Source organism: Panthera uncia, unplaced genomic scaffold (genome assembly GCF_023721935.1).
Source record: "Panthera uncia isolate 11264 unplaced genomic scaffold, Puncia_PCG_1.0 HiC_scaffold_251, whole genome shotgun sequence".
Taxonomy (NCBI): domain Eukaryota; kingdom Metazoa; phylum Chordata; class Mammalia; order Carnivora; family Felidae; genus Panthera; species Panthera uncia.
In genome coordinates, this window is record NW_026059248.1 from 54,045 (window position 1) to 65,584 (window position 11,540).

At 56.7% G+C, this 11,540-nt stretch overlaps 1 protein-coding gene across 1 annotated transcript; it reads left to right on the top strand.

The window, feature by feature from the left end:
• The first annotated feature begins 2,453 nt into the window (after positions 1-2,453).
• LOC125917825 (leucine-rich repeat neuronal protein 2) lies at positions 2,454-5,655 on the top strand. Its single transcript, XM_049623922.1, has one exon. It carries the CDS (start codon positions 2,783-2,785, stop codon positions 4,922-4,924), a length of 2,142 nt encoding a protein of 713 aa, XP_049479879.1. The 5' UTR covers positions 2,454-2,782; the 3' UTR covers positions 4,925-5,655.
• Positions 5,656-11,540: the final 5,885 nt, after the last annotated feature.

Here is an 11,540-nt window from a genome sequence, read left to right on the forward strand (position 1 = left end):
ACGCACTTTCTGTTCCCCCTGAGAAGTCCTACCGCTGGAGAGCCTCCCAGCCCCGGGGGAGGACCGGAGCCGAGAGGCAACTGACATTTATTGAGCTCTTTCTGGGTGCGCCCCACTCGGCTCCCTTAATCCTAACGGCAACCTCATGTTAGACGGAAGGAACAGAGGCTCTGAGAAGCCGATCCGTTTTCCCAGCGTGCTCTGGCAGGAGGTGGGAAGTCAGAGTAGGATCTCTTCGCCTGTGGGCTCTGCTCTCTCTCGTGCCAGGTCGAGGCAGGAGGCAAGGGCCTCTGGGATGTATACGTGTGACAGGACCACGGGCCTAGGTCCCGTTCGGTGACAGGGCCATCCCGGGACTCAGCTCGTTCCTGCCTCCTCTCCACCCACACAGTACACTGCAGAGTCCCCTGCCCTCTTCCTGCCCCCCAGTCACTAGCTTGGGCGGCCAGGTTCCCTGGGCTTCCGCTGCACGTGTATGCGGGCGTGCGTGCGTGTGCGCACGTGTGTGCACGTGTGTTTGTTTGCTCTGAGTTTTACGTGTCAGTGCACACACACCCCCACGCAAAACCTCTGTGCATTTTAAGTCACGGTTGTTTTCCCACCTTCAGAAATAGCTGCAGAGGAAGGTGGGAGGTAGTCAAATGTAAACAGGCATACCACTCTCCTGCTCAGGGGAGGGACGGCGCCTCCAGCCGCTCCCCTCCCCAGCATCCTGGAAGCAGGGGGAGGTGGGCGAAGAGCCCCTCTGGCCAGGTGAGCGGCACCTGCCTGGAAGGTGGTAGAACGCATCGTCCCGGGACACGAGAAGGGGCACCCGGCCCGCGGCCGGACCTGAGGACAAAGAAACGTGGTGTAAATGGCACAACCCCAGAACTTGGGTGGATTCCCGTCTCCTGCCGCCTACCAGCTACGTGTCTTCAGCGAAGTTCTTTAACCTCGAAGAACCTCAATTTTTTCACGCGCAAACTAGGGGTATTATATTAATGCTTGTCGGCTCGTTTTGACGGTTAGATGAAATAAGATATTCAGAGTCTGTGGAGTCCTGGCAAATCTCAGGTGACGAGTAAGTGTTGGTGTGCTTCCCTCATAACCCGCGGTTGGAAAACTACCCAGATCGGACTTCTAGTCGTGAGGGGACCGGGCCCGGGAAGGCCCCCTGGTTTTTCCCCCATGTTCGTTGTAAACCAAGGCTGGATTTGCCTCCAGGGTGATTCAGCCTGGCCTTGGGGTCTGTGGGAGCCTGGATTACCCATACCTAGGAGGTGGGAAACAGTGGCTTAGATTCTACGCCGTGGGGTGGGGGGCGGGGTGAGCGACCTCCTGGGGGAAGGGGCTCTGGGGCCACAGAGATTGATTCGTAGAGTACACATTCACTGAGCACCTGCTGTGTGCTCTAAGCCCAATGATGACCAAGACAGGTCCCCAGCTGGGGAGACATTTCCATGTGGTGTGGTCCAGGCTATGACAGAAGGGAGCATGGGGCACTGTAAGAGCGTAAGGTGGGCCCCTTAGCCAGCCGGGAGTTGGGGGGGGGGGGATGGGAGAAGCTTCTGTAGGAGGTGACTGACCTTAAGTAGAGGCTTGGAGAACCACTAGGACTTGTCTAGGAGGCCATGAGGAGACACGAGAAGGGGGGCACGTCAGGGTAACTTCAACTCAAAAGTGTTGCTGTGCATAGTTGGTAAGTGGGAGGCAGGAGGCAAGGGCCTCTGGGATGTATACGTGTGACAGGACGTCATAGAAGGAGAGGCGAACAGCAAGAGAACAGCAAGAGAAGCCAGGAGATCGGCCAGGGACAGGTCCTGTAAGGTCTTACCTGCAGGGCTGAGGAGCTCAGACCCAGGCTTCCTAACCCCACCACCTTCCTCCAGGGAGCTCAGTCAGGCTGTTGGCAGGTCCTGCCTCCAGGCAGGAAAGTTGGCAAACACCAAAGCCATACACTAGGAGAGCCTATGCAGACCCCAGGCTGGAGCACCAACTTCCCCAGCCTGTCTGGGTATAGGGTCAGGGACCATTGCCTTTCTACTTCCAGAGTCCTGAGAGCCCACGCTGGAATTTCGAATCTGTACTATTTCCACAACCACCGCCGTCCCCTCCACACACACACACACACACACACACACACACACACACACTGCTCAGAGGGATGCCTGGAAACTTTACCCAGTGAGCCAAAGAGGGCAGGGGAGATGTGAGAAGGTAAGAGAATCTACTCCACATCTCTCGACTCAGAAGGACTGTGGAGATGATGGTCATTCTAGCATCTCCTCTCCTCCACACACGTGCACGTACACCCCTTCCCGAGTTCTCCCGGAAGCTTCCCAGTTCAATCTCTCCCCCCTTCCCTGAAGACTCACAGTTGCTCCCTCCCCCAGCGGATGGTAGAAAAGGACACCCAAGCCTCAGGTTTGTAGGATGGAACCCAGGAGCCCTAGCTGTCCCCGTCTCTCCGTTCCTTTGCCCTCTGGAGTCAAGCAGGGGTGACACGGGAGGAGGGAGTAGATTCTGCTTCTCTGCCACCTCCTGACTGTGCATCCTTTTCTTCCAGGGCTGCCCCGATGGGGCGTGGCAAGGAATGAGCAGGCCCCGCCCCAGCGGACAAGGATGGAGAGCCGTACCCAGGAGGGCAAGAAGCGATGCCCACCCATCCCCACGTAGAATGACCGTCCCGGGAGGGCGGTTCCCCAGGCCCTGGCAAGGCTGCTGACCCTCGGCCTGCGAACCGCTAAGAGTAGGACTCCAGACTCTCCTTGCGGATGGTTCCCTACCCTGCGGCTCCATCATGAGGCTCCTCGTGGCCCCCCTTTTGCTGGCGTGGGTGGCCGGTGCCGCCGCCGCCGTGCCCGTGGTACCCTGGCGTGTGCCCTGCCCCCCTCAGTGCGCCTGCCAGATCCGGCCCTGGTATACGCCCCGGTCATCCTACCGTGAGGCCACCACCGTGGACTGCAATGACCTGTTCCTGACGGCGGTGCCCCCCGGGCTGCCCGCGGGCACGCAGACCTTATTGCTGCAGAGCAACAGCATCGTCCGCGTGGACCAGAGTGAGCTCAACTACCTGGCCAACCTCACAGAGCTGGACCTGTCCCAGAACAGCTTTTCGGACGCTCGGGACTGTGATTTGCGCGCCCTGCCCCAGCTGCTGAGCCTGCACCTGGAGGAGAACCAGCTGAGCCGGCTGGAGGACCACAGCTTTGCGGGGCTCGCCAGCCTGCAGGAGCTCTATCTCAACCACAACCAGCTCTACCGCATCGCCCCCAGGGCCTTTGCCGGCCTCGGCAACCTGCTGAGGCTGCACCTCAACTCCAACCTGCTGAGGGCCGTTGACGGCCGCTGGTTTGAGATGCTGCCCAACCTGGAGATCCTCATGATCGGCGGCAACAAGGTAGACGCCATCCTGGACATGAACTTCCGGCCCCTGGCCAACCTGCGCAGCCTGGTGCTGGCAGGCATGAACCTTCGGGAGATCTCCGACTACGCCCTGGAGGGGCTGCAAAGCCTGGAGAGCCTCTCCTTCTATGACAACCAGCTGGCCCAGGTGCCCAGGCGGGCCTTGGAGCAGGTGCCCGGGCTCAAGTTCTTAGACCTGAACAAGAACCCGCTCCAGCGGGTGGGGCCTGGGGACTTTGCCAACATGCTGCACCTCAAGGAGCTGGGTCTCAACAACATGGAGGAGCTGGTTTCCATCGACAAGTTCGCCCTGGTCAACCTCCCCGAGCTGACCAAGCTGGACATCACCAACAACCCCCGGCTGTCCTTCATCCACCCCCGCGCCTTCCACCACCTGCCCCAGATGGAGACCCTCATGCTCAACAACAACGCTCTCAGTGCCTTGCACCAGCAGACGGTGGAGTCCCTGCCCAACCTGCAGGAGGTGGGTCTCCATGGCAACCCCATCCGCTGTGATTGCGTCATCCGCTGGGCCAATGCCACGGGCACCCGCGTCCGCTTCATCGAGCCGCAGTCCACCCTGTGCGCCGAGCCGCCCGACCTCCAGCGCCGCCCAGTCCGCGAGGTGCCCTTCCGGGAGATGACGGACCACTGCCTGCCCCTCATCTCCCCCCGCAGCTTCCCCCCCAGCCTCCAGGTGGCCAGCGGAGAGAGCCTGGTGCTACACTGCCGGGCACTGGCTGAACCGGAACCCGAGATCTACTGGGTCACGCCAGCCGGGGTTCGACTGACGCCTGCCCGTGCTGGCAGGAAGTACCGGGTGTACCCCGAGGGGACCCTGGAGCTGCGGAGGGTGACGGCAGAAGAGACAGGGCTGTATACCTGTGTGGCCCAGAACCTGGTGGGGGCTGACAGTAAGACGGTTAACGTGGTCGTCGGCCGGGCTCCCCCGCAGCCAGGCCGGGACAAGGGATGGGGGCTGGAGCTCCGGGTGCAGGAGACCCACCCTTACCATATCCTGCTGTCTTGGGTCCCCCCACCCAACACAGTCTCTACCAACCTCACCTGGTCCAGCGCCTCCTCCCCCAGGGGCCAGGGGGCCCCTGCTCTGGCCCGCCTGCCGAGGGGAACCCACAGCTACAACATCACCCGCCTCCTTCAGGCCACGGAGTACTGGGCCTGCCTGCAAGTGGCCTTTGCCGATGCCCACACCCAGCTGGCATGTGTATGGACCAGGACTAAAGAGGCCGCTCCTTGCCGCAGAGCCTTAGGGGACCGACCAGGGCTCATAGCCATCCTGGCTCTGGCTGTCCTCCTGCTGGCAGCCGGGCTAGCCGCCCACCTTGGCGGTGGTCAGCCCAGGCAGGGGGCGGGTGGGCCGCCTCTCCTTCCAGCCTGGGCTTTCTGGGGCTGGGGGAGTGCCCCCTCCGTTCGAGTGGTATCCGTGCCCCTTGTCTTGCCCTGGAACCCTGGAAGGAAGCTGTCCCGGTCTTCGGAAGGGGAAACACCATCACCACTATTGCTACAAAATTCCTGAAGCTTGGCCCGCTCTCAGCAGTAGACAAATAACGAGGACTACTTTTTACCAAAAGGGAAGCGATCTGGGTCAGATGCCCTGCCAGGAAAGTGACATGGACCCACGTGCTTGAGGCCTGGCAGCTGGACCAAGACAGACGGGCTTTGTAGCCTCAGGGGGCACTCCCACCGCCTCCAAAAAGTTGCCCTTACCTTCCGGGAGCCTGTCCGCTGACATTCTGATGAGCATCTCCAAGGGACAGGAGGGACTCTGGCGAGAGCCTCCTCCCACCCCCCCCTAGTTGTCTGTGTGCCCAGAGGCTCCTGGGCTTCTGCTTGGATGTCCCCTGCCTGTGTCCCCAGGCCCTTGGCCCACAGGATGCGCCCCCTCCTCTTCTCTTTCTTTGCACAGTCTCAGTTGCTTGCTCTTTCCCCTCCTGGGCAAGGGCTGAGGGAGGCCTCTCCTCCCCACCATGGGGTGACCGCTCCCAAAGTGGGTCCCTGGTCGGATCTGAAGGACATCTGGGGAGAGGGATGCCCAGGAATGCCTGATCTTGGCAGCCGGTTTGGCACTCTGAGGTTGACTTTCTATAGGCAATTTTGTACCTTTGTGGAGAAACGTGTCACCTCCCCACAACCCAGTTCACTCTTTTCTCCTGTTTTGTAAAAAATAAAAATAAACAAGAATAACGATAGTAAGGGGGGAAAGGAAACCAAGGGAGGATAATCTTTGAATACTAAGTGTAACTGAAAAGCTCTGTGCTCTGGAATCTCTTCACACCCAGGGGGTGGTTGGAGGGAGGGGCTGGGAAGGGACTGGAGGGGAGAGGGAGATGGTGACAGAGGGCACAGGTGTTACCTGTAGGTCTGAATTCGGGCCTGCTGGGGGGGGGGGGCGGTTGGGGGAGGCTGACAGGAGAAGGAGGAACCACAGGAGGCAAGGAAAGGGTGGGAGAGAAAAATGGAGGAAAGCACAGAGAGAGAGAGAGAGAGGGGGAGAGAGAGTGGAAATTTCCATCACCAAACATTGTCACCCCTTCTCTTTCCCTGATAAGCAATTAACATGCCAGTGCATAGGAAGCACTTGCCGGCCTATTTCTAATTAAACAAACCCAAGAGGCAGAGTCATGCAGAGAATTGCAAATCATCAAGACAGCAAGAACTTTGGCTCACTGGGGCAGAAGGGGGAGTGGGGTGATAGAGGATTTGGGGAGGGGAAGGCTATGGGAGAAAGAAATTGCTGCATGGATCTTTCCGGTCCATTTCGGTATCATTTGCCATGAGCCTGGTTTGGTTTGTGGTATTTTTTGGTGTTTTTTTTTGTTTTTTGGTTTTTTTTGCTTTTTTGTTTTTTAAGACAGATTGACTTGTTAGGACCAAATGCGAAGAGGGGTCTCTGTCGGAAAAGCAATAGAGCCCAGGGGAGGGGGCTGCCGTGCCCGGTCAAGGGGGCCGCTCCAAAGCAGAGGCCACTGGCCACAGCTTTGGTTTTGGAAACGGGCTGAGACGGCCCTGGGTTTCCTGAGACTGAAGAAGCAGCATCGGAACCTGAGCCCCCCTGTGCTACAGACCCAGAGGGCAGACTCATCGTAGGTTGGCTCCAAGCCGCCATGGGGATTGCAAACATATACACAGGTGGAAGCCAGGCCAGGAGACGGAGCATCGGGCCCCACGGAACCTAGAAGGAGGACACTCACCCCAAGCCAGAGGGCAGCGCTCCTCTCTGAGTCTCGGGACCACACTTGGAGAACCACGGAGTCCGGCCTGCGGGGGCTAGAAGGTTTCGCTCCCTCCGCTGCCGGCCCCAGTGTGTTTATGGGTAGCGGTAAAGGTTCTGGTCCCAGGAGAGTCAGAAAAGAGGCAGGAGGATGGTGCCTCTGGCCCCCTCCCCTCCACTGGTGGACTGCTCAGCCCCCATCACGAAATGACCACCCTCTGCCCTGATTCGTGCATGTTTTTTCCCATGGGCCAGTTATGTGCTATTTAGGGGAGGGGGCTGGGAAAGCAGAGATCTGACACACTGGCTCCCCTTCCCCTTTGGGCACCCATGGCCGACATTGCCAACGCCTCACAGTGTCCCTACGTGAGGAGCTCTGGGGTCACCTCAGCTACTCCGGGCAGCCCTACCCACTGGCTGGAAATGGCCTGTGGGATCTAGCTGGTTTTCTCCATCGGTGAGGGTTGTTCCAGAGCTCTGTGGGGAAGACGTGGGGCAGGGCCCATGCTGAGCGTGGAAAACGGGAGTTGGAAATCATCACCTGTCCTTTCCTCTAGGACAGCAGGCGCTCACTGCCTTCCTTGACAGGCCCACGTGGCAAGGAGAGTCAAGGTGCTATTCCCTTGAATAAGGCCCCAGAGCCCTGTGAGGCCTGGGGAGCCCTGCAGCCCCGTCCCATTGCTACCTCCGCTGCCACCCCTAGAACATTCCTGTGAGCCCTGGGCCTGGTCATAGCAACTCAAAGAGTGGACATCCGCACAGCTGGGGGCCCAGGGCCTTGGAGCCTGCTGGTTCAAAGTACCTGTAAACGTGCCTGAGGTTGGAAGACGGGAGGGGGGGGGGCGGGGCTTGGAGGTGGAAGAACCCGCTTTGCTTTCGCATGGACTCCGCAGTTACAGACAGGAAACCTGCGGGAATCCTACAAGCCGTGGGTCCCCAGGAAAGGGGATGAGAGTCAGGCTCCTGGCCTCAGGCATCCAGGCTCTCGAGGCAAAGCCGCCTCCCCGTTGCCACGGGGCTTATACCCTTGACAATGAATCCCTCCTTCTTGGGGGGAGAAACAGTCACAGGGGTTTAACCTGTCTCTCCTCTGAATCCCAGTCCTAAACGTGGTGGCCATCCCGGAGAAATTAGGCGAGGTGGAAGAGGATGGAGCGAGTGACCTCCTTTCTGTCACAGAGATGCCACTAGAGGGACATCCGTAGCCAGTTGGGGACAGGGAGGAAGAGGCACCTTGCGGGTTGCTGTGTCCTAGAAGAGCTAGAAACCGAGCAAATGAGAGTGAGCAGCCTCTCCCCTGGCACAGAGAGCCAGGTGCATGGCTCGGGTGTGTTTTGCCTGGCGGGGGGGACAGCGCGACCGTGCCCTGGAGGTCTATTTAGACAGCCTAACTGGCCGTCCCGGCTTCTACACTAGACCGAGCCTGTGGGCAACTGAACATGCTGGGTCTAAAACCAACAAAACAGCTATTAAACCTGGTCTCTCCTATACATTTAAGATTGCCCTTTTTTTTTAACCCTAAGTAGAAAGCAATATTTATTTCCCCTTAAATTTTAAGGTGTTACGTAGGGCCTATCATTTCCATCTATTGAGACGATTTCAAAACCCAGCCCAATTGTTGAGCGTAGTAGCTCTCCCTCCCTAGGGCATGCCACTGAGAGGTCCCCTTGCCTTCCATGTGCTCGTCCACGGAGCCAGGACACGGTTCTGTGGCTCACCGTGGCAGCCTTCCCATCTCCTTGACAGGCTCTATCAGTCAATACGTCTGGGATGGCCACTCGGCCAACTGCAGACAGCTTAAGCATGCTATCTTGCAGCCCACATTTCTGCATTCTCCCCCAGATGGACTTTGTGGGAGGCTGTGTGAAATGCAGAGATAGCGAGCTGGAGGCATTCCTCAGAGCTCTCGGTCCGGTCCCGGCATCAGAGAAGTAAACGCGGTTGGCTGAGCTAGGGTAGGTGACCAAGTAGAATTTTATTGGTCTCAGCATTGAAAGTCCTTTGTTTCAGGAACTCTCCCAGTCCTGGACAAACTGGGATGGTTGGTCACCCTAGTTGAGCAGCCTCTTTCTAATGGTGCCCTCTTCCTTCCTTCCCTCCCCACCCTCCCTCCCAATCAACAAATAGTTAATGAACGTAATGGTCTGCGCGGCTGTAGGAAATGGGGACGTAGATACAGACCTCTGAGCCCGTGGACCTGGCTTTTCTAGTGAGAAGGGAGAGTTGATGAGCAGGACACATAAGTAAGAATATGTAGTCTTGTAGAATGGTAACGAGTACTATGGAGAAAAAATAAGTCAGGGAAGAGGAGGAGTGGATGTGTAGAGCCTTACACGGGGTGTTCAGGGAAGGCCTCACTGAGAAGTTGACATCTGAGCAAAGCCTTGCGGGGAGCGAACCAGGCAGTTATCTGGGGGAAGAGAGATTCAGACAGAGAGAATAACAAAGGTGAAGGCCAAGAGCAAGGAGGTCAGTGTGGCCACAGCAAGAGAGGAAAGGGAAGGGCAACCGTGACGGGGGTTTGTGTCGGGCCTTGTCAGCCACTGGAAGGACTTGGGCTTTTCCTCCAGTTAGAGGGGGAGCCACAGCAGGGTCCTGGGAAGACGTGGCATGGTTGAACTTGAGGGGATGCCTCCTGGTTGAGAACAGCATGGGGGCAGGGCTGGCAGAGGGCAGAAGCAGAGAGGCCAGGTGGGCGTCTGCAATAATCACCTCCGGGTACTCATCACTTCTAGAACATTGCCAGGGATGGGCACTAAGCGCACCTCTGTATTTTCTAAATCTATCCCCTTCCCCATTTTGAAAATCAAAGCCACACTGACTGTTCCACAAACTCCCTGCTGCTCTGCTTTTCCAGGTGATTCTTCAAAGGGGGCTCCACCATCATGTTTGCAAGTTCTGTCCATGCCCTTGCCAGTAATGGCCAGTGGAGGTCATTTAAGGGAGTGAGGAATGACCTTGACTGGCCTTCAGTTCCATCTTGTGTTCGTCAGTCGCTCGGGGAGAGGCCACAGTGACTGCCGGAGCCCCTACCCTGCCCTTTCCTCTGTCAACCACTGACAACGCCTTGGCTGTTCCAGGCCCAACGTCTACATTCCTTCTTGCTGATTTTACCCAAAGAACCCTCGTGTGTTCCTCAAAGGTTTCCCAAATGTCAAATCAATGTATCTTTAGCCTTCCCAATACAATTTTTTTTGAATATTTATTTGTTTGGGGAGAGCTCAAGTGGGGAAGGGGCAGAGAGAGGGGGACAGAAGATCCAAAGCAGGGTCTGCGTGGACAGCCTGACAGCAGCGAGCCCAATACGGGGCTCGAACTCACGGACCGCAAAATCATGACCCGAGCCAAAGTGGGACGCTTACGTGACTGAGCCCCGCAGGTGCCCCTGACCTTCCCAGTACAATTCTGACGCATTTGCACAGTCCTTTTGCACTTGCCCATTAATTAAAAGCCTCTCCTGTACTTTTTGTAGTAATGGTGATGATTGAGCATCTACCACGTGTGGCCACTCTCACAGATGTGTCACACACGCCGCTTCACTTCAACCCACAGCTGCCTTATACAGCGAATGCCACTAGCCCCATTTGATAAATTTGGACGTCAGAGCTCAGAGAGGTTAAATGACTTCCCCAAGGTCACGCAGCTAGTGGGTGGCAGAGTCAGGCTTCAAACACCGTCTGATTCCAAGGGCTCGGGTTTAACCACCCTGCTCTAGTATATTCAAATTCATATACTTCAGAAGTATGTCAGTAGTTTCTCGAGAACACGTGAACTTCTAAAATCTGCATGCCTTAGAGAGCTCCTGCACAGCCACGTTTATTTTTAGACGCTGCCCTCTTTTTTTTTCTTTCTTACACTCAAGATAATTTGTGACTCCATTGTCAAGACTGCGGTTGTGAAACCTCTTGAACTATATTCTCTTGAGAATCACAGTTTTGATTCTTTTCTCTGAATTTTTGAAACATCCTTTGTAGAAGTCTGGGCGGGGGCGGGGGGGTGGGTTCTGATTTTGTCCCCTCATCCTTCCCTTCCTTAGATACTGTGAACTCTACAAGTACGTGGTGGCTTCCTCCAGAGTTTCTGATCCCTCCCCTCACCGACCAGTTCTTCTGTGTCGGTCAGAATTACGTCCGGAGCAGCCTTTGCCAATGGGTTTCCATTGCTTCTGAGCTCAGACATCAGCTGGGCAAGTCAGGAGCTCCTCAGAGGCTCGACACTGAGCCCAGCAAAGCACCAAACAAGTGTCTAGGCGGCAGGAGTAGCTGTCGCTGACTTCTCCTGGCCTTGGCGCCATTTTACAACATTGATTAGAAAATGTGGTCCCGAGGCGCCTAGGTGGCTCAGTGTGTTAAGCGTCCAACTTCGGCTCAGGTCATGATCATGAGGTCCGTGAGTTTGGGCCCCGCGTCGGGCTCTGTGCTGACAGCTCAGAGCCTGGAGCCTGCTTCGGATTCTGTGTCTCTCTTCTCTCTCTCTCCCCTAACTCCTGCTCATGCTCTGTCTCTCTGTCTCTCAAAAACAAATATTTTTTTTAAAACAAAGAAAGAAATATGGTTCACATGGCCTCCTTCTGGCCAGGTGGCCCGGATCACTCTCATACCACAATGCTGAGCCATCCTCCTTGGTATCTTCATCTACAAGCTGGTTATGCTGCCGTGAAAAATGGCAGCTCCCTCGGCAACAAGAGGACAGGAGCAGGTTTGACAGAGTGGGAAGGACCTCTACTTCATCCCTTCACTGCCACTGTCAGAAATCAAAAACGGCCAGGCTGTCGGCCTGTACGGAGGGAAGAAGGAACCCACGCTCAACATCGTGGTAAGAATAGTGTATGGCCCATTGTGGTCCATTACTAAGCTCCTGGATCTCTACCTTCTCATCTGCCCTTAGTAATTACTCAATGAGTTAGGCAGCACAGACAGGG

Excerpts from the sequence above, each read along its gene's own strand:
- LOC125917825 (XM_049623922.1), top strand. The coding sequence starts at position 2,783 with ATGAGGCTCCTCGTGGCCCCCCTTTTGCTGGCGTGGGTGGCCGGTGCC.